Source organism: Haemaphysalis longicornis, unplaced genomic scaffold (assembly GCF_048455015.1).
Source record: "Haemaphysalis longicornis isolate Haplotype H1 unplaced genomic scaffold, Haemaphysalis longicornis Haplotype H1 scaffold_2, whole genome shotgun sequence".
NCBI lineage: Eukaryota > Metazoa > Arthropoda > Arachnida > Ixodida > Ixodidae > Haemaphysalis > Haemaphysalis longicornis.
This window is the reverse complement of record NW_027526295.1, coordinates 163,300,567-163,323,128: the sequence shown is the minus strand read 5'-3', so window position 1 is coordinate 163,323,128 and position 22,562 is coordinate 163,300,567. Positions and strand designations below refer to the sequence as shown.

At 47.5% G+C, this 22,562-nt stretch overlaps 1 protein-coding gene across 2 annotated transcripts in view; it reads right to left on the bottom strand.

Annotated features, from left to right (window-relative positions):
- The window catches only part of LOC144169419 (luciferin 4-monooxygenase-like), a 56,315-nt gene that overhangs the window by 5,730 nt on the left and 28,023 nt on the right, over window positions 1-22,562 (bottom strand). For both annotated transcript variants that reach the window (XM_077698552.1, XM_077698551.1), the window contains exons 7-9: window positions 17,627-17,911; window positions 9,495-9,639; window positions 6,812-7,069 (exon numbers count right to left, since the gene is read on the bottom strand). In XM_077698552.1, coding sequence (XP_077554678.1) covers window positions 6,812-7,069; window positions 9,495-9,639; window positions 17,627-17,911 — 688 coding nt within the window. The remainder of the gene's footprint in view (window positions 1-6,811; window positions 7,070-9,494; window positions 9,640-17,626; window positions 17,912-22,562) is intronic.

Below are 22,562 nucleotides of genomic sequence, written 5' to 3'. Positions count from 1 at the left end.
ACTCACTCGGCTGTAACTGGGGGAGGGGGGGGATAACGTCACCTGCTCGACACAGAACACGTGACAGGGTACACGTTGCCCCGTGTGCGCGTTCCAGTCGTTCATTCTGCCGCTTCGATTTGCTTATTTTTCGCCAATATAGCAACAAATATGGAGTACAGGTCGTTGCGGCAGAAAAAGAAGAATAAAATCGGCTGCAATCGTGGACTTCAACCGTCGTGGTGGTCGTGAAGGTTGCGTACAGCTCCACTGCCTTCAAGTCTTATGCGTTAGTGTGAGCTTCATTTTTTTACAGCGAATCTGATTATGGCTATGGTTCTTTGGATTTTGTTATTGTGGCGAACGAAAAATACCGATGGTCCACGTGTCTTTGAATCGCAAGGCTTTTGTTTGTTTGTTTGTTTGTTTGTTTGTTTGTTTGTTTGTTTGTTTGTTTGTTTGTTTGTTTGTTTGTTTGTTTGTTTGTTTGTTTGTGTGTGTGTGTGTTTGTTTGTTTGTGTGTTTGTTTGTTTTTTTGTTTGTAGTTGCTACGCACTTCCTGCCCGCCTCGTCTGATTTCGAACAGCAGACCGAATTGTGGCATACACTGTGCGTACATCTCCGAGGTACACCCAAGGGTCAGACCTGTAGATAAAGGTCATGTCAGAGCACTTTGACTGTGTCAGGCAGGACACCACGCTCGTCATCGCCGTTGGTGATTTCGGCATTGACATGTCCAGACCGGACAAGAAGTGATTGACCGGACGAAACCGATCGATTTGTGTTCCATTGCTTTGGTTTCATGAGCCCCACAAATTTCGAAAACTTCACCCGTGACCACCGGTCGGACAAAGATTTTATTATGGCTAAGAATGTGTTCAAGGTTGCATCCCAGCCGATCAGAGTTCACCACAAGGCCATCGTCAGCACCACCACGACCAAAAAATAATCGTCCACCTACCAAAAAAAATAATACAGTCAAGTTTCGTTAATATGGACGCCGTTAGTATGGGTACCCCGCAATATGGCAGAAATTTTCGGTGACCGGTCCCTCGCCATGCAATACGGCCCCGTTAACATAAAACCCACAGTCCGGACTATGGACACCTATTGTGGGGACGAAACGTTGAATACACGCATTATTTTCTCGTTGCTATGGATACGGGGCATGGAAGAAAGCATGAGACGCGGTGACGCCTCAAACAATTATGAACTGCTGGCGGCACGCAGAGAGAGAGAGAGAGAGAGAGAGAGAGAGAGAGAGAGAGAGAGAGAGAGAGAGAGAGAGAGAGAATGGTTTAATGATACTGACGAGGTTTGTCCAGCAAAGAGGCTGACATGCTACGTCAGATGAAAAATGAAACAAGTGAGAAAAGAAAAAAAAAACAAGAAAAAAAAATAAAAGCAAAAAGGGAAGATAGAAAGAAGGAAAGATCAGAAAAAGAAAAAAAGTATGGTGAGAATTGGAGTCGCAAGCAAGTCCAGTAGTTCGGTAATAAAAGAAAATGAAGTATACTCGAGGAAATGTTCGCTTCAAGTTGAACAGAGTTCTGAGACCACGGAGTAGCCTCACGGGAACGCGGCACATTCAGCGTTGCCATAGCATCCATTCTGAAGGCATACACACGTGAAATGTCCCCTTTGACATTCCACAGAGGTTAAGAGTTTAAAGATGAGGCACGCAGGTATTCTTGCCGACAGCTCTGCTATTTAAGAGGACGATCCAATGGATGACCTCCCACTTGCGGCGCTTCAGGAACCTCTGGTGCAATAAACCAAGATAAAGAAATATTGGGCTTCTTGGAAATAGAAGAAGAGACCAACGTCTGGGAGCCTACATGTGAGAGACGAGAAGATCATAGAGCTTGTCGATGGATCCGCTCAACAGTCACATCAACTCGAAAAAGCTCTGCTCCGACAGAAGCAGCCGATGAAGGGGAGCGACAACCGTTACTGGATGTGAAGCTTGCCGTGGCTTTGAGACAGCTATCGCATACCTTGAACAGGAGGGACACGCAGATCGCGCACTTCAAGTAGCCTACGTGGTGCGCTTTCTGGAAACTGCAGTACGATCTAGAAATAAGTGCGAACCCCCCACATCACCTCAATTTTTGGCTGCATAAATCGCGCTCTTTCCTGGAACAATTCTTCCTTAATGTTTGTGTTTTTTGCCTTGATTCGTTATTATTGTTGATTCATATTATGGATGATCTTTCAGGGGCACGGAGGAGTCCATATTAATAAGACATGACTGCAACAACCAATCAAGACAATAAACGTGTGTGCGTAACTTTCGTCACAATAACCGCCAGTCAAGTCAACAAAGGAGTTTGCACCTTCGTTTAAAATTTGTCACCTCATCTTCGCTGGTCATCCACCCTTACAGAGCGTAATGGCTCATGAGTTTTAAAGCAAAGCTTTTTACCTCGACCCCCCAAGGGTTCTTTCACGATCGTTGGTGTCAACAAAAAATTCCCGCGAACAAATAAAAGAAGTTACTGGCACCGCCAGGAATCGAACCTAGAACTAATAGGGTAACAAAGGGAGGTCGATTGTAACGAATGTTCACACGGCCCGGAGTGTTTTGGAATGTTGCGATAGCGTCCAGGGAACTTTAGCAATGCTTCAAATTGATCTGGCAAAGGCCTTTGATCAGGTTTCGCACGAACTTCTTTTAAACATGTTAGAGCAAGTAAATGTAGGGTCTGTTATTCTTGATGGTGTGCGCATGGCGTATACAGGGTTTACAACTAAGCTCGTTGTCAACAAAACAATTGGCAAACCCATCCCAGTTCAACGGTCTGTACGCCAGGGTTGCCCGCTGTCGCCGTTGCTTTTTTGTGTCTACATTGAAGCCTTTTGTTTGAGTATTATTAAGAGTCAAAGGTTCAATGGTTTTCTACTCGAGTCATGCGAGGTGCGTGTTTTGGCGTATGCGGACGATATTGCTCTCTTTTGTGTCGATAGGAGCAGTATAAGCGTTGGTGTAAACACGCTTAAGACTTTCTGTAAGTACAGTGGCAGTGGCGTAAACTGGCAGAAATGCTTGGGTTTTTGGCATGGCTACTGGGACACTACACCGAGTGTGTTTGAGTGCATTAGCTGGCAGACGACGCCAGCGAAGTATTTGGGAGTGCCGTTGGAAAATTATGTTGATAGTGATCCTTATTGGCACAGGCAGGCTGCTGAACTGCGAGAAAAGGCAGAGAAATGGAAAGGCTCTGGCCTTTCAATGTTTGCCAGGGCCTCAGTGTGTAACGTGTTTTTTATGAGCAAACTCTGGTACGTTCTTCAGGTACTTCACTGTTCGCGTAAGAACGTACAGGCTCTGCATCGTGTGTTTGCAGTGTTTATATGGGGGTCCACGTGGGAGCAAACGAGCCGGACGAACTTGTTTCGGCGGGTGCGCGTCGGGGGTCTTTCTCTATGGCATTTGTTTTTGCGACAAGTTGTCAATCGGTTTTTGTTTTTGCGTGACGTGAATGATCCTTTCTTGCGCACTGTGTGTCAGATGAGGCTAGCTAGGGCGCTACCTGATTTTGTTGTTTCTTCTGCGTTTTTTACTTTTGGTGCACCCAGAGGATATTTTCGGGAGGTGGTACTGGCAACAAAGTTTTTACGGGCCCGCTTCACGCTTGAATACTTATCAAACGTGACGCGCAAAAGACTGTATCATGACCTTGCGGATATTGTTTTGCCTGAGCCGATGTACAGATCCATGTACCGTGCAGGGCCTGGGCAGGACGTACTTAAACGAGTAAAGAGAATGGCAGTGCCGTCATGGGTTAAAACGTTCTTTTTTAAACTTCACGTGGGCGTCCTTCCAGTAAAAACCTGGCAAAAAGAGAAAGGTCTATACATTCCATGGGGGGTAGACTGTTACCCATGCAAAAAACCCGAGACGGTTGAACATGTTTTCTTGGAGTGTTGGGATGGGGTCTTCTTTTGGGATGTGCTTCAGCGCACATTAAAGAAGGACTTCCCCCTGGATGCCTACGGGATCAGGTTTCTACCCATTCAAAGCGAGGATGGGGTACCATATGACCTCGTCATGGTTCTGGCCCTGCACGGCATTTGGAAATCGCGCATGGCCATCCGCCATCGCGACATCGATGCCAAACGGTCCAAAGAGTACTTTTCGGAGTCTGTTCGTCTGATTATTGAAGTGTGGAGGGCTCAGCCCGAGCCTCCGGAATGGTTGCCCGTGTTTGAAACTTTAACAAACATGAAACAATTTTAGCCATTACTCTGTTAGTCAAGTGCTGGCTAGCGTCTTTAAGAGTGTAGTGTTTTGTTTGTGTGTCAAAGTATGGCAATAAAGAAAAAAAAAAATACAAGCGCCCACGCGGAGACGGGGAAGACAGATGGTGAACTCACCAAGCACATCTGCGGGTTTACCCCCTGCATTATCGCTGAATGCCACGTGATAGCGTCCCGCGACCTCTTGCGCCGCTGTGCGCTCCGCCCACAGCACGTGCAGCGGCCGTGTGCGCGCCTTGCGCATGCTCAAGAACTCGCAAAAATTAAAGGAAGCTCACACCAACGTATGGTATCTCACTTTTAGTACGCCAATATGTTAAAGCTTCTGGCCTCCAGTGTTCACCACAAAAATCAAAGATCGTTGTCGTCCGCCCTCACGCCAAACGCCACATCAAGGAAGACATTCAAATACTCCTTGTTGGGCAGACCATTATTCCAAGCCCCAGCATCAAGATCCTGGACCTACATCTCCAGGCCAACACCAAGAGTGACGTATCCTTGCAGCGCCTCAAACACTGCATCTATCAAATCATACACATGATGAGGCGAGTTGGCACCAAGAAGCGAAGCCTCAAGGAAGCCGACACCTTTCGATTAATTCAATCCTTTGTCCCCTCGAGAATCACTTATGTCACCCCCCCCCCTGTCTTCTTCTCGGCAAGGAGGAAATAAAGATGTCGATATAATGAGTACAAAAGCGGTTGAACAGACCATTAGTCTTCCCATGAGTGCGTCCACGGAGAGGCTGCTTAGGATGGGGCTCCACAACACGGTGGAAAAGCTGATAGAGGGCCATCTATCTAAACAGAAGCTCCGATTGAGCAGACCCGCAGTGGGTCGCCGCATCCTTCAGCAGATTGGCTGGGCAGCACAGAATGTCACACCGCATGATGTACTCCCGAACTCTTGGCGACAAGAACTAAAGAGGCTCCTTTTGCTTAGAAATATGAACCCTTCACACGACGAGGGTCGCCTACAAGCACGGGCTCAAGCGGTAAACACCACCCTCGGCTGGCATCATGCAGTTATCTACACAGACACCTCCCAACATCGAGAGTAGCAATACGCCATCATCGTGGCTACCTCCAGGAGCAACCTCCTTTCATGTGCCTCACTCAAAACCCAAGACATGACGGCAGCAGAAGAGGCAGTTGTCGCCTTTGCTCTCACTCAGCCAGGGGCTTGGAAGGTAGTCACTGATTCCCAACAATCCTACCGGAATTACCATTCGGGGTAGGTGTCCCGAGCTGCACTGAGTGTGCTAAAAAAGCACTCACCAACCAGTTCCATTGAGCTCATCTGGACGCCCTCTCACGCTTCCATGGAGGGCAACGAATACGCCCACCAACAAGCCACCGCTTTTACCCCACAGGCTATGGAGCTGCACGAAGACAGTCAACCGCTTGTCGCGTTCAAGGACATAACCAAGCATTATCGCCTTCAAAGACAGACCCTACCCACACCTTCCCCTGACCTTTCCAGAGAGCAACAAGCTACCCTACGGCTTATACAATGAGGCTCCTTCCCACAACCGACGCGCCTTCACATAATACACACGAATCGGTACGACACTTAATGTAAATTTTGCTCAGAAGTAGGAACACTCCGCCACATAATCGGGATGTGTGACTTCAGCGTTGAGCCCCCTCCCATCTTCCCGTCAACTACCCAACCAGAGCAATGGGAGATGCTGCTGCCCAGCCCCTCTCTGCCTACCCAGCTTCAGCTGGTGGACAGAGCACAGGTAGCGCGGACTGCATATGGGCTTCAGTGAAGAAGGAACGACTCCCCTGCACCGCCCTCTGGGCTATTCAGAAATCGGAATAAAAGTATTTCCCCTTTTTTTCCTTCTCTTCCTTCGTCTCTGCCGCCGATCTCGTCGCCTCCGTTGGCGGCGGCAGAGACAGAGAAGTGACATCATGTAACAGCGGGTTTGAGCTTCCTTTAATTTTATAAAAAAGAGTTCCGCTCATGTGCTACACCAATACAACTCCGCCAACCACCGTTCATGCATCATGCATTTATTTTACCTTAACAAAGAATATCTCTTTGAAGTAATGAATCGTGTAGTTAAATGCATTTCACTTCTCTCTGGTTTCACTATTTGTAGAGACAAGTAAGTGAATTTGAGTGACGTCGCATGGGTAATCCTTGTGGGTGCCGTTCACAGCTTTGCTTTCCAACCACATTCGCAGGGTGGATTGGCGCGAATTTGTTTAATATACGACGGGTTGACACACATTTTTCCAACCATCCGATTTGAACAACGCTAGCTTTCTGCCTTATGACGCATATAATGCTTGTGCATTAAAACAAGTAAACCGGTGACATCTAGACGCAAGGCAAAATGGCGTTGACATTATTTCAGCAGATGGTGTTACAAAGCCTGCTAAGGGGCAGGAGCTAAAGGCACCATGAGTGCCTGACGAGGGCTCCCGACCGTCTGTCACGAGTAACCATTTATCAAGTAGAATACCTTCATAACGATACTTCTCGTTCTCAAAAACATTGCTTCCGGCATTTCAGAAAATATTTGTAGTAATTTCTAAATACATCATCAGCTCGTGCTTACCTGCCACGAATTCCTTCAGTTCCTCGGCAAGCTGCTCGTCGGCAGAGTAGCCATGCATCAAGACGACTATGGCGGCCGGTGCGTCGCCGATGTCCGGAGAGCGTACCCCCAGCACGGCTACCTGCTCCACTGCCGGGTGTCCGAGTAGGTACAGCTCAATCTCAGCCGGATACACATTCCTCGTCAAGCAGTTGATGACGACATTGAGGCGGCCGCAAAGGAACAGCCTTCCGTCGTTGTTGTAGTAGCCAATGTCAGCTGCAGGACGAATCGACCAAAGATGCCTTTAGTGAAGTCCGGGTCTACAGCTTTCCACATCAAAACAATGCGGAAACTTCCTGACAAAAAGTTGCCTCGATTCAAGTTAAAGAGGGCCATCAAATCGGCGTTGTTTAGTCGTACAGTGTGATTTCGTAAAGTGCGAAATGTGTGATTGTCTCCTATAGCTGCGACCGTGGAGTCAGCGAGCGTTTGAAACATGGCTTATTTCAAATCATTGCAGAAAAAAATGGCAACATACCACTTGAGCATGACTGCATCGTTTGTGTCAAAGAGTGAAATAAGGCACAATCGTCTGACCCTATAGCCACATGAAGCTTAGGCAACATGAAAACGACTTTCACGTCCCTCCAGCATTGATAACAATTAGCTATATGTAATTTATAATGCGCAGCATTACTTGGCTATAGTAACTTGCAGTTTTGGAGGGTTGAAGCTGCATGAAAAAACCATGCAGCTTTATGTGCTACATGGTTTTTCGAGGTCGATAAAAGCACTACTAGCGCCATTTATATGAATTCCATAACAGCGAGCCTGAAGGCCAAGTGTATACAGGCAAAACCATTCCAAACTGCTACCGCTGGTGGCACGGTGCATACATGTCAACATTGCTTAGTGCACAGATGGCCATGGGTGGTTTTTAGAAAACCACAAGTTCATAAACAGTAGTATACTGCTAATGGGTCTTAAAAAAATAACGAAAAAAACCCCATAGTCAACCAATCACTCAGGTCACGCAGTGTTACCCTACAAGAGCAGACGTAAAATGCTGAGCATACGTCACAGAGACTACGTCAGCGCGCAGCTAATATGTATTCATGACTCTTGAAAAATTTATCGTGCTCCTTATCGTGCTCCAGTACTAAGGGCACTTGAAACGTCACGCCAAAAAGCACTATTAGCCCACCTCGGCTATTTCGTAGGAGTAATACGCGGCGAAGTCTTCGAAGATTCCCGTATTTTCCAGTTGAGCAAACGCTGACATGCAAAAGGGGCAGGGGCGACGCGGGTATACGACGGCCCGATGTTAGGCCTAACGTCACGCTTTGAGGTTTCACGTCAACCAGATAGTGCCCGATGCTCAACATAGAATAAGTTTGACGTTGCTTGCCAAATCCCAAGCCTTACTTGAATGCCACCCAACGTTAAGCGTAAACACAGGGCGTTAAGCGTAACGTCACTCTTTGTGGTCTGATGTCGTCAACCGATAACCATTGGAAGAATATCTCACTGTAGGCGTTGCTGTTAAAGCTGCTGTTATCAGGCAAGATCTGGTGACGAGAGCCCGAACAGCCAGCCTAAGACATGGTTTCCTGGACTGTGGATGCCCTCCACTGGGCGGGCGCCCTCACATCTGCACCTGCAGGTACTGGCTGAGTAAAGATTTATCACGCTCTCACTCAAGCTTTGGGTACCGGTTGACGACGCAGGACCTCACAACAAAAAGTCAGGCCTAAGATCCGGAACGTATACCCTACCATAAACAAGAATGTATACGCTGCTTTCGCACGATATTTCGTGGTAGGCGCGGGCGACCCCTCTGTAAATATTTTAGTCTTGTGTGAAATAAAATCGTAAAAAAGGCCTCGTTTTATGCATTGAAAGTGGTTTTTAAAGACGATAGCCTTTTTTGGGCTACCTAAACCCAGAAATTTAGGTCTGTCTGTCTGTCTGTCTGTCTGTCTGTGACTCGATTCAGCCAGCTGGTCAAAGTGAAACCAAATCTGCGCAATAGTCTTATATACCCACAGTCAAATCTAAATGTTTAAGTCCGGTTTTAATGTTCATACTTCTCAACATTCCTGAACAATAACAAGACATTACGCAAATATAAAAGAGAAAAACAATACATAAACGATATTTGCATTGTTCCTTTATAAAAATACTTATAGTTGCTTGATTTTTGTGAAATGAAATACTACATCCACTGCATAAAAAAAGATTCACTTTGTCGCCTGCTGTCGCCCGCGCCACTGTAGCTTCTGGCGGCATTTTAAGAAATGAAGCGGTAACAGTTACGAAAGGTTTCTCTCGATATGTTCCACGTACTGCTTTGAAAGCACGTGGAGTAGGGAAACGTGGTTTTATAAACGTTGAAGTAGGGCGCCTCGATTGACGTGCGTCTCCGCCGTACGGCAGCGCTGGCGTCGAGGTACCTAGCCTGTAACAGTGTAACGCGGTAAATTTAAATTGAATTGAGCAAACCTTTAGCGTGTTTACCTTGGGAGGAGCGCGCCGGAAGAGGAACAGTATGAGATGTGAGTGGGAAAGCGAAGGGAGGCATTTACTTGGCAAACGTCGACAAAGACTATCGTCTTTTGCGACGTTTGCAACGGAAGGAGCAGATGCGCGGCCAATTTCTGTTTTAGTGTGACCCCGTTAGTGCACGGCCTCCTTGACTTACCAGTATGAATCCAGCCCTGGTCATCTATGAAGGCCGCTGTGGCCTCTGGATTGCCAATGTAACCGGAAGTCATGTACGACATGTCGAAAAGAACCTCTCCGCGCTCCATCGGACCCAGAACGTTGCCGCTGTCCGGGTCGATTATCTGCAAGCGGAGCGGGGAAGGGTGGATAGGGGATACAGACATAACAGATTAAAGCGGTCGTAATACTCGGCACCCACGGATGAGTGGCATGGGCTTCTATCACGAGGTTCGTTGCTGATACGTTATTAGGCTCGATTCTGTTTCTTACAGTGCAGTTGTTTAACGTTCCTGTCAAAAGTACAGAATCTGCTCTAACGCTACAATGGTGCACCAGAGTGATTTCGAGCATATTTAGGCATTCAAGATTGATGGCTGCTTCAGGCTTGAAGACCAGTGAGGGCGCTAGAACGTGGACTATGGTGGTCCTTACGAAATTATCATCGTAATAAGAACAATGCACGTGATTTGACGCGAAATGCACTATATACTCGGGGGCAAGTTAAGAACAGCAATTGCTCATGTAGTGTATCACTCTACTGAAGCGACGAACCCGGACGTCAACGCCCGCGCGCGATTTGAAAGGAGGTTGCGCGTAATGCGTAACATATATATATGTTTGCTTTTCTCGCATAGTTTCTCATCGCGACAAAAGTTTATAGGCAGGTTAAGATTAAGAAAACGGCTCGTGCCATGTTCACAATTCTCGCAGTAACGCCCTCTTTGCACTGCGAAGGCGGAACAGCCGAAAGCGGTGATAAGAGGGAAGGGCAACTTCAATTGTTGTTGCTAAGTTTTACGCGAGTATAGTTACTAAGAGACGTTAGAAGAACTAACAGCTATTCGATCACAAAAAATAAATCTTTCGAATGCAGATATCAGAAGTTTAGTTTTGGAGGCGGAGGAATGCTTTTAATGATGAAGAGAAGTCAGCCTGGCAGCGAGCTTGGCTTGATACTCCACATGAACATGAGAGGTGCGAAAGTGAAAGGAAGCGAAGACGTAAAACTCATACAGCCACTACAAACGCAAATAAGCACACAAACTGACAGTCGTAGGATCACGCACACACCACACAAACAGAAGTAAAGTTAATGCAAACGTTCACGGGGTTTCGTTCAGGCCGGAGTCACGGAGAAATGACACCAAGGCCCGTGTACTCCGTGTTGCCGCGGCATTTGAGTGCCATGGACCGATGGCATCGCAAAGCTTCAGTTGTGCATCAGCACGCAGTCCCAAAGTTGTCTTCAAGGTTAGCTGGGGGTGTCATAATGGGGACACACACACAGTACATGTTCTATGTCCTCACGAACGCTGCATACATGACAGTGAGGGGAGGCAACTCGGCACGTCATGTGCAAGTAGTGGCTGGTAAAAGCGACGTTGAGGCGAATACGGTGAACAACTGCTTCGCCGCACTTTCCCAGGCCACACGGCATTCGAAAAGTGCCGGCGGGATCGATTATGTACTATCGCTGATAATTTGTTGTTCCGTCCGTCCATATCGAGAGTTGTAGCTGCCGCGCCACGGAGTACGCAAGTGTCGTGGCGTCACGACGATAGAAAGGAATCGGGATGATGACACTAGATTGGGTGTGGGCCGCGCAAGCTGTTTCGTCGGCCACCACATTCCCATTCACCCCACAATGTCCAGGTAGCCACTGTAACACTACCTCGTGAAGCAAGCTGGCAGCCTGTGTACGCAGGGTGTGTATTTCGTGAGCCAGTTGTTCGCGCGGAAATGACGCTAGTTGAAGCGCCGCCCGTAAATCTGTGCAAATCACTAAGCTTCTTGCCCAAGAATGTACTGCAGAGCGGAGCGCAAGGCAGCAAGTTCTGAGGTTGTCGATGTTGTTTTGTGGCTTAACCTGGCCGCAGTTGTGGTCCGCGTCGATGGAACCCAGATTCCGACAGCAGATGATGTGGCCGTCACCGATGCATCAGTGTAGATATGCTTGTGGTTAGGGTAGCAATTCCACAAGTGCTCTAGAGTGAAGTACTTTTAAGGCGGAGTTAGAACTCAACGGATGTCCATAGGCCCTAGTCGCCAGCCGCTGATGAAGGCGAATATGCTCCTCTTTCACCAGTATGCACTGGGTAAGAAGCGCCTAGACTCTCGTATGGTGCCCAGCGTAGAAGTTGTCTTCGGAAGACCAAGACAAAACCTTATAGCTCGGGCCTGCATACTCTCTAACACCCTTGTGTTGGTCTTGGAAAGAGGGCCGAGTACTGGGAGGCTGTATCGGGGCAGTCCTTCGCAGAGTGATGTGTAGAGACGTAGGAGAGACCCAACAGAACAGCCTCCTGAGCCGCTGGTCAGCATACGTAACACCTGAGCAAAGGAGCCCAGTCTCTCCTTCAGGAGCCGAACGTGGGGGGACCACGTCAGCAACCTGTCAAGTGTTACGCCCAGGAATCGGTGAGAGTTCACGAAGGGTATCGGGACCCCTGCCGCTGAAAGGTGATAGCGGGAGACATCACGCCTGGTGAAGGCTATTGCCGCACATTTCCTAGCCGAGATTTCGAGGCCGCGTCTTGTCAAAAAGTACCCTATTGAATTGATGGCTTTTTTAAGTCGAGCTCGTAAAACTCGCCTGTTGCGGCCAGAGCTCCAGATGCAGATATCATCGGCATAGAGCGATATTTCAACAGTGTGCGGCACGCACTTCTCAATTCCAATGAGGCTGATAATAAATAGGGTTGGGCTTAAAATGCCGCCCTGTGGCACACCTCGCGTGGCAACATGCGAAAGTGTCCCCCATAGACTAATCGTCCTTCTCTCACCGCAAGGACAGCTGAATCCTAGCTGTCTTGTCGTATCTGTCTAATCTTTGCTGATCTTGTCACCTTGGAGAACTTTGCTTATCCTTGTAGGCATTGTACAATTGTTCTTATTTCGTTGTAGACACTGCCCTTGTCCTGGACAGCCTAATGCCATTGTCTCACCACAGCGTCCTCTTACCGCACTGACCCAGCGCTTAATGAATAATGTAATCTGCCTCTTCTTGTGTGAGTGGGATCGAAGAAGCCCTTACGCCGTGGTATATAAACTGGGCGCACGAGTACGGCCCTCGGCGTCGACGAAGCATGACTGCCAGGCGGCTTGCAGAAGGTAGTTTACTGCGTTCGGACAACGATGAGCCAGAGACCAAACTGCTTTTACTGTTCAGGCCTTGGCGAGAAGATAAAAACGGCGTTACAGCACACTGGGGTGCGACGACATGACAAGTCAAGCGGGCAGAGTAACGTCCTCGAGCTCTGTCCAAAAACGCACTGCTATGCTCGCCAAGACTCGAGCTTTTTATAACCACTATTCCAACCGTCAAACATGCATGCGTTGAACGTGTTACGACGCGATACATTTTCAAACCAGAGTCAATTAAAAACGCACAGAACCAGTTCCATTGAGAAGGGGCGTAGTCAGGGGGGAGGGTGGTTTCGATGTCACAACACCCCCAAAATGTCCCACTCGCAAGAGGCCTGTCGACACTTCTTGAAGGGACTGGATGGTACCTCTGGCAAGGTCGTTTCGTTCTGGCCAAAAGCAATCCACCGGGCGGAACGCAACGCCTTCCGGCAGAGAATTTTCTTCCGTCAGAAGTCTTCAACTTTTGCCATTCCGGCAAGAATAGCGCAATCCGCCAGCCATCACCCGACGCCCTTATTGGTTCCTACCGACCTCCTCCAGGCGAATTATAAGGCTGTCAGAAAGTTTCAGGCTAAACAACATCGAGGAGTTGCCCAAGCGAAGCGAAGCGGAAGAAAATCGCACGGCCGAGTTGCGCCGTCTTGTATATATACGTCTCGACTAGCATTTTGTGACTGTTTGAATCAAGTATAAATCTACAGAGCATTTGTTTGTGTCGACGCCAGCATACCTGCACGGCGCTTATGTTGAGATTCACAGTGCCGCGATATCGAGGCAGTAAGCATACCCCGATATTTGTTTTGGTGACGGCTGGTCTGTCGTTTCTGTGCGTGCGTGAGTGTGTTTGAAGAAATTTATACCGCCATTGGCGCGCGCAGGCTTCCAATATGGACAAGGTGCCTCGAACCAGCAAGAAGACAGTTCTGTGCGCGTTCGTGTGAGTTCTCGGTGGCGCAACGACTACGGCCAGAGTCTCGCGCCGGTGCGCTGTACGGGCGATTTTTGTGCACGACTTGTTTCTAAAAGTTCTACCGTGATACATCGTGAAACTAGAAAAATAAATCATAGTCAAGCTCACTGCAATAAATCGCGCGCGCTTTTTACAGTGCTATTTACAGTGCTACAGCGCGCTATTACAGTGAGTTAAACATCCACGTAGATTGCAGCAGACGGCAGAAAGTAGCATTTATTTGCGCCGACACCGACGGTATCCACTTCGCAACAGTATTCAACAGCTGGCTTGTGCCGAAGTTCGTTTTTGACACTGCCGGGGCGTCTGTTTTGCGAGCGGGCGCTAGCGGTGTAATCCTAAAGGCAGTGCTTACCATAGGCATGAATATGCTTTGCAGCAACAACATGCAGCTGTAGAAGTGCACGCTAAACCTTTCTTAACAGCTGACAATAGTAGTTTTGAGAGCAGTATATTGAAATATTAGTGAGTGACCCCGTCAACTCAGCTGTCTGGCTTGGGTACGTGTTAGGATGATTCAGTGTGCTCGTATTTGCGTCAAGAGTGCATGCTCAAGCAGTCAGAGTGCATGCTCATTGGTGTAAATCAGATACACTGTCCTGCGTTGCTTCTGGGGTAGACCCATCGTATGCAATAGGTTCGTCATCTGCTGAGTATACTGGTGTTCATATGAAACTGTCTCATTCTTTGAAATCAATCAATAACCATTCCACTTGGTCGAATGTGTACTGTCGGGAGCAAAAGTCTGTATTCAACGTGAGCACAACGTGAGGTTTCACTCATGGAGCACACTAGAGTGATGGCGCGGCCAATTTACCCAGCGTTCCCCGATCGGCGGTGCCTGCTCGCTGCCGGCGCGTCGGCGGTACGGCTTTGTCGTCTGCTTTAGCGATGGCTGTTTTGGGCCTGTTCTGGCGCAGCTTCGCGCCCATTGCGCGCTTCCTTCGCACGGCTCGATTAACGTTTTTGACAGCACCTCCTGGGTAACCCGGACACGACGGAATCAAGTGGTCGTACGGCAAAGATACGTTAAGTATTGGTTTGAAGGGCGGGAAAACAAAATGCAGAGACCACATACAGACATCTGGCCGCTAGAGAAACGCTAACTTTTGCGCACTGCTTGCCACGAATGGGACTCCGTTTTCTAAATTGATGAATACCAATTCGGTTGTGTTTTAACAAGTATTACAAAAGGCGAACGGAACAACTGGTTCTGATCAATAGCGATTATAAAAGTTCCCTCACCTTTCTCGCAATTGTAAAACTTGCTAAACTAACTAGTTTAAATCGGTATAAATGGGAATCACTATGGTCACATGCCGAATTGTTTCGGTGTCTGCGCTTGTGTCGCGTGGTGGTGTAGCCCCAAGCTACCACATCAGGATGGCTAGGTTCCGCTGTCTCACCCTTCGAAAGACGTTCCTCTACGTTTTCGTTCTCCCGACTCACGGCCGGGCTACAGCGGCGGCGCCCGACGCTCTAGCCCACGCGTCCGTGGCCGACGCTGCTGCTGCTGCGTTCGGAACGCCGCCTCCTCCCCCCACCTGAATTCCAGGTAACTGCTGGCAGAATCTCTCGTTTCCCTCTTTGTAGAGCCACGTGTGTGAATTCAAGTGACGTCGCATGGGAAATTGTTGCGGGTGTCGTTTAAACTTTTGCTTTCCAGCCACCTTCACAGCGTAGATTGGAGTCATTTTTTTCGTACCAGCAGCGTATCAACTCAAACAAGCCAACAAAGATACATGCAGTTAAAATGGGACGCACAACCATTGTGTCGACAGCAGACACTCCTTTTCACGATGGCAGTGCAATGCATTGCAGCACCGCTGGCATTGACTTCAAACTTTGCGTCCGACAGTAATTTAATGGGGATGATTGACTTGTTTGCACTTAGGAGTGAGCATAGCTGCAGCCTTGTGGAGTCCCAGTGTTCCAGCTTCGTGTATGACTTGGAAAGCTGGGATTGTTTTGTTTAATTGAAGGAGTGGGCGCTTTGGCTTCTTTCTATAACCCCAAAATAAGAGAACAAAATGGGTGGGACACGAGGTGGGCACTTAAAGAAGCCATGAAGACAAAATACAAGTTGGGTTTATTAGAAAGGCTGCTTAGTCCCGATAACAAGGATGCCAACATCATCGCAATCTTCGAACAAATAACGGAGATATTAATGAAAACGTGTGAAGCAGTCGCGACCCCCTAGCCAATTTCCTGCAACTTTTCTATGACGTCACGGAACCTTGTTTGTGCGATTGGCGGCCGCCTAACTGACCTATCGCGACGACACATGACTGGACGTCTGTAATGGGACCTCTAGTTCCATTTGACCGCGTCACTTGAATGCTAACGTGCAGTTAACGCACTGAAAATTATGTTTTATTATTGGCCCGTATGACATCATTCTTGCTCATAACACGTCCCTGTGGCGCAAAATTTGAAAGTTTTTAAATACTTCTTGCTTTTTTTTTTGTTAAAAAAACATCTTTTGGGTCTGTAATAGAACTGGGTGAGATACTGAATCCTAGTTCTTTCAAATTAAACAAAGTTGTATTTTCTCTTCATGGCTCCTTTAACTAGGATCATGATTGCTCGGCTGCCTTCTTGCCGTCATCTTCTGCCTTCAACACACTCCTACTGAAAAACATTTTTCAGCAACATCATTTTTCAAATCCAAATCTGTTACCTCCTAAGTTTCCACCTGGACATGAGGAAACGGTACGAGTATGTTAAGAGTGCAGACAATCTTCTGATCTTTCATGATTTGCATGCACTGAACTAAAAGTGCGGGTATAACATGGTAAATTCCAGCAAGACGCTCTCACTTACACGCGCACGCAGACAGGTATACCAACAACACCCCCGCGTCATCATTATCTAAAACGCCTTTGTACCTCTACTCAGCATTCAGATCACCATAAGACTCAAATCCGTCTCGATAGAAGCTTAACACTGTTGATTTTGACTTGCACGGTGCCGTTTCATTGCCGTTTCTAATTCCACTTTCAATCTCATGTTTATCGTGTGCGTGTAAAGGCCCGTACGTCACGCTTTAAAACTGAGCTCAAAGGAACGACCCAAGTTGACACTAAGCATTTTTTTCTAGAAAAATATGATTATGGATATTTTAATATTAACAAGTGTTTAATACGTAATAATTACTATTTTGTAATAATTAGGTATAACACTCCCGAAAAATATTTTTTGACTACACCACTTGAGTCAGCAGCAATGGTGGGCTTTCCCGGACATCGGACGGAAAGCGCACTGGCTTTCAATCTGTTGCGAGGCGATCCGGGTGACTTATCTGCTACGTTCCATTTCTATTCGTATTGCCTCGTGTACGTGCGCACAGCTTCCCGATTGTAGTGTGTGGTGCCTCCCACACGATACAAGAGCGCCTCATATCGCAGTGAACAAACCTGCATATGGCTTACGATGCACCTCCGAAACCTCAGCATGACGACGCCTTCACGCGCAAGTAAATCACAAGAAGCTAAATGCAATTTTCGGCAGGTTTAGATAACTGTGGAGATTGTTTTTGCTCAACGTCTTCCATTAGTATATGCGCTGGTAAAAAAAAAATAACAGCAACATTGTCACGTGCCTCCTTGCGCCATCAACTTGCACACCAGCGTGGCGTTAAAGCTGCCGGTTTAAATTAGATTCACATTTTTTTCTAATGTTGCGCAGCAAAGAAAGGCTTCTTTATTAAATGAGAAATTTAACAGAGAAGCTTCTTCTCTTGTTTTTCAGGCTTTTTCGCTCACGTTTATTTCCTCTGGGTTATTTAGTGTGGTTTCTGTCCTTAAATTGATTTCAATGGCTAGTCTGTATACGTTAACGTCTTAGACGCGAAGCATTAAAACAACGTTGCGAATTGGCGAGCACTCACAGTCAGGGTTATACCCCACATGTTTGACTAATGAAATGAAGCGTAGGGCCTTCATGCCGGTGTTTTTTTTTTTTTTTTTTTTTTTTTGTAATGATACTGTTACCTTCATTCTTGCTCCCGGAAGTGGAAAGCCGACATCCAATCCGGAGACATCTCCGCGTGGAGGGACGCTGAAATAGCCTCCGATCTCGCTCATGCCGTAGCAGCTGCGCAGTTCCTCCAGCTGAAACGTGCTTCTGAGTTCCTCTACCAGGGCGGGAGACATTGACGATCCGACGACAAGCAGCTTCCTCAGACACTTGCGCAGCGGGCTCTGGGAGTATTCCGGTGTTTTCATGGCGTTCAGCATGCGTATCAGTGTCGATGGGAAGCTGAGCATTTTCACAGCCTACAGAACGTGTTGGAAGAGGAACTGCATTATTTACCGAGGATCTCAGACTTGCGCAAAATCAGTGAACATGAGAGTCAAAGGTCTAGAAACCTAGATATGTTCGTTCGCTAAGCATAAACGCGCTAATACGACTGAAGCTGTGGGGGTTAGCTATAGCTAATGACAGCATTGCTAACCCTTTGACCCTGATAGGTTTGTTGTCTTTAACATAATAATAATAATCGTAATAATGATGATGATAACGAGGAAACTTTATTCCTGTTCTATGAACATAGAAAACTCGACGATGCCGCAGCCCCCTTTCTGCTTAACAGCAGCATCGCGACAAAGCAAAAACACAGTTATAAGGCAACCGGCAAAAATAACAATAAAAAGCTAACAATAAGACATTTCTTCGCGTTGCACGTAATGCCCGTTATCTTCAACGGGTATAAAAACAGTTAAACAAGATAGCAAAGAGAGACATAAAACGGTTAACACATGTTGTTACATATGACACGTAGTTGACGCTTAGAACATTTGTAGATATCAAAACCGGTGCACTCGACTACATTTAAAAGAGAAGGCAAAGTATACTGTATGCGCTCTTTCTCGGCGTTCTAACGAGCTGTAGGGACCACCCATGGTTCCTTATTCCTAAAAGGGTAATTGCTCACCTAATTCCTAAAGGGCTAATTTCTCACCCAACCCACCGCCAACTCTTCACGAAGTGCCTTTACGAAGCTCTTCACGAAGTGCCGCGTGCTAAACCGGTGTTGTCGATCAACCAAGTTCCTCAATGGCTGGAGTGGAAAGCGCTTGAACTTTGAACAGTGGAAACAGGGACTATAAAAAGAACAATGCAGGTCTGTGTTGTCGTATTTCTGGTTCCTGTTCCTACTGTTTAAAGTTCAAGCTCTTTCCACTCCAGCTATGCAGCACCAACTAGCCTCTACTGATTTCCAGTTTAAGTTCCTCAATTCCTTATACTTACATGTTAAAAAGCGGCGGGTAGCCCGGGGCAAACATCTAAAACACGGATGGATCAAAATAGTTAGCAAGCCGCGCGGCAAAAATTCGCGGCTCCCGAACAACTTCGCAGTGCTAGAAATCTGAATACTACGCGGCTCGTCTAACAAGCCCTGGGGACATCGTGACATTTTGGCGCCAGTGATTGCTAAGACACCCTACAAAAAGTGCAACTTCGGAAAACAAGCTCTATGCTTTCGTATCAAATCTTAGCGGGAGATTTCAGCTCACTAAACAAAAGAGATTCTTCCGGTGATTTTACGATAAAAATGAAGCTACAAAACCGGAGTCCCCATGTCAGTACCAAAGAAAATAGGCGAAAAAAAAAAACTGCCGGACTCTTTGGCGTCAAGGTATGCTTCTTGTACAAGGCTGATAACTCAGCGGTCCTGATCTTGAACCCCATACTTTTGCACAAAAAGGTGAACTATACCTTCGGCGTCAAACCTCGGCTCGTACTTTATGGATTCTTTTCCCGGTTTTGAAGGAAATAAATACAAAACAACCTGTCTAAAATATTCGATGAGCGGTTCCTAACCGTGCTAACATCACAGAGCCGGCATTTAATAACTTTTGTTCTACGAAACAGATTCGTTCAAATGAGCGTTTTCTTGCTCCCCTTCCCTGCTTTCTTTTCCGGCTCGGGGAACAAGCTGCAACGGCAGTAACGGAAAATGACATGCGGACTGAAATTCTAAACAGAGTTGAGCTTTTCTATAGCTCGGAGCGAACGAGACGCGACGTCGTTTGGTGCTCGCGGTCGTCCATGGAGCCCTGAGTTCAAGAGCAACGCCCCCGTGCCGGTATCTCAGCTGACTGATCTCCTTCTAGCTCTACCTTCAGATGAAAGTGCTTGCCCTGCCGATTCAAACTATAGCTAAGCACCTGGCACTTAAATCCTCGTTCATCCCGAAACCCGGCCGCTAGACATGCGAAAGGTTAATGCCTACGTGTAGGTCATACGACGCACGCAGGTATTTCGGGGAGAAGAAGAGTATGAAAGCAGGAAAAAACAAACATACCGCAAGAACAAAAGAACAAGCAAGAACTATCGAAAAGATCGGTACAAGCCGTCAGGTTCACTCTGGGGCATTTTCTGCCCCAACCAACTTTTCCCTCTGCAATTTCCCACCCGTATATGCGCACGGTGAAGCATAATTTCTCGATACCCCCTGATCTGATGCACTAGTAAGAGGCCCCCAATTTTCGTTTCGATAAACATTAAAGAAATGAACAGTAAAAAGCTTCAACCTACCATGTGCGTAATCGATATGTCCTTTCGGTAGGTTTTTAATTTTTTTTTGTCTTCATGGGCATTGCTCAAAGGCTGACCGTTGTGTTGAAAGCAGATACCCAAGCCGCGTAGGCTTAATACGTGGTTTGCGACAGAAAAACACAGATCAGTACTTTGTTTGATGATGGGCAAAGTTAGTGGCCTCGACCATTCCCCCTCCATCCTAACCCCCAAAATTTTGAAAGGGAGTGCCCTCCCCCCCTTTTCGCGCACTAGTGCGTGACGCTACCATTAGATAAGCGCTAATGCGTTCTTATTTTTTTTTGTCACGGTTGTCCCTAACAAATTTGCCTCTGAATGCTGAACTGTATTGCTTTGCTTCATGAACAATATGAACAATATGACGCCATAGGCAGCATGGCGTCAAGCAATGTAGTCGGCAGTCTTCCGTAGACAAGCTCGAACGGTGTCATCTGAGTGGTTTCTTGGATAGCCGTGTTGTACGCAAACGTGACATACGGGAGAACTTCGTCCCAAGTCTTATGTTCAACGTCGACGTACATGGACAGCGTATCCGCAATCGTCTTGTTCAAACGTTCCGTTAGACCGTTCGTTTGGGGGTGGTACGCCGTCGTTCTTCGGTGATCCGTGTTGCTGTAGCGTAAGATTCCTTGCATGAGCTCCGCAGTAAAGGCCGTTCCGCGGTCCGTGATGAGTACTTCAGGAGCTCCATGTCGCAGCACAACTTGTCTTATGAAAAACTTGGCGACTTCTAGATGTCGTAGAGAGCATAAAGGAACAGTACCCCGCACCTCTACCAGATGTCACGAAGCCAAGGACGACGCAGTTGTCTTGAAGGAGAAACAAGTTTATTGGAGCGAACTTGTGCTCCCCTAACAACTCAAAAGAATACAGAGGCGGCGAAGCAGAGGTCAACAAAGTGACTTGCGTCGGCGAGCGTCGCAGAATCGGCGTCTGCTCTGCCGGAGTTTTTTTTTTCCGCGCGCGTGCACATCCCGCGTCACCATAGACGGCATCACGTAACCTGCTGCGTTCGTAATTGTACCTAACTGCTCCCGCGACGTAATACTCGGAATGGACTTTTTGACGGACAACGGCGAAATAATTGATCTCCAGACCAAGTCGATAACTTTTTCCTCTGATCACTCTACGACGCCGCCACTGAACCCCGATCACCGTGCTGCTGTAAGGATCGCCGACGATCACGTCACCCTGCCACCCCGCGCAAGCTTGATGATCGCCGTCTACTGTGAGGATGCTGCTCCTAACATCGATGCTATCGTAGAGGGTGACCAAAGGTTGCTTCTCAACCGCGGTGTCTCCGTCGCAAGAGGCATTGCGCGCTTTAAGCAATGCAAATGCCATGTTTTGGTCACCAATTTCACCGAGGAGTACTAGCATCTAAACAAGGGCGCTGCAATTGCGTTCCTCGAAGAAACGCAAGAAGAAATTTGATCGCGGTCGCTGACTTTGAATGCGCACGCGCAGATGCTTTCAAGCCGCCGCAACCTTTCGACGTGAACCCGGCGCTGCCGCAAGAAAACCGGTACAGATTACTGGATTTGCTCCGTCGCTACAGCGAGTGTTTTTCGGCAAACTCAAAATTACGTCAGACACCCCTAGCGAAGCACCGAATTATAACCGAAGATGGAGCCCGACCTACCCAGCACCTCCACCAGATGTCACGAAGCCAAGGACGACGCAGTTGTCTTGAAGGAGAAACAAGTTTATTGGAGCGAACTTGTGCTCCCCTAACAACTCAAAAGAATACAGAGGCGGCGAAGCAGCGGTCAACAAAGTGACTTGCGTCGGCGAGCGTCGCAGAATCGAATACCCCGGCGTCTGCTCTGCCGGCGTTTTATCTTTCGGCGCGCGTGGTTCTCGAACCGTCGATTCGCATCGAGAGCATTGTAGATCCAAGAAGATTATTCCGGGCTGTTCACGTTAGATCGGGATGCTCTCCGTATCAGAACAGATAACACATGCGGCACAGAAAGAAAGAATGGAACACGCGCTTCCCTTGGCACAGAGATAACACAGACCGGCGCAGCCGGGCGGTAAAAGCAAAACACAAATAAACAAACCCAATGCATGGTTCGCGGCAATATGAGATGTTGAAAAGAAGACAATACTGCCCTGGGTTTTCTTGCTCACCAATGTTACTACGAAAGCGGTGGCCGTGAGGCGCTCAAATTTGCTAAATGCACAATGGGTATCGGCAACTCACTCCGCCCCGTGGTGTACGGTGCAAGACGGGAGCAGGAAATCGACGGGAAGTAGAAGAAAATCGAACCAATGGAAGATCTATTGGGTATCAGCTCACAGTACAGTCGAAACAATGCAAAACTTTCTCTAATTAAAGATTTCATTAGCTTACACGACCGT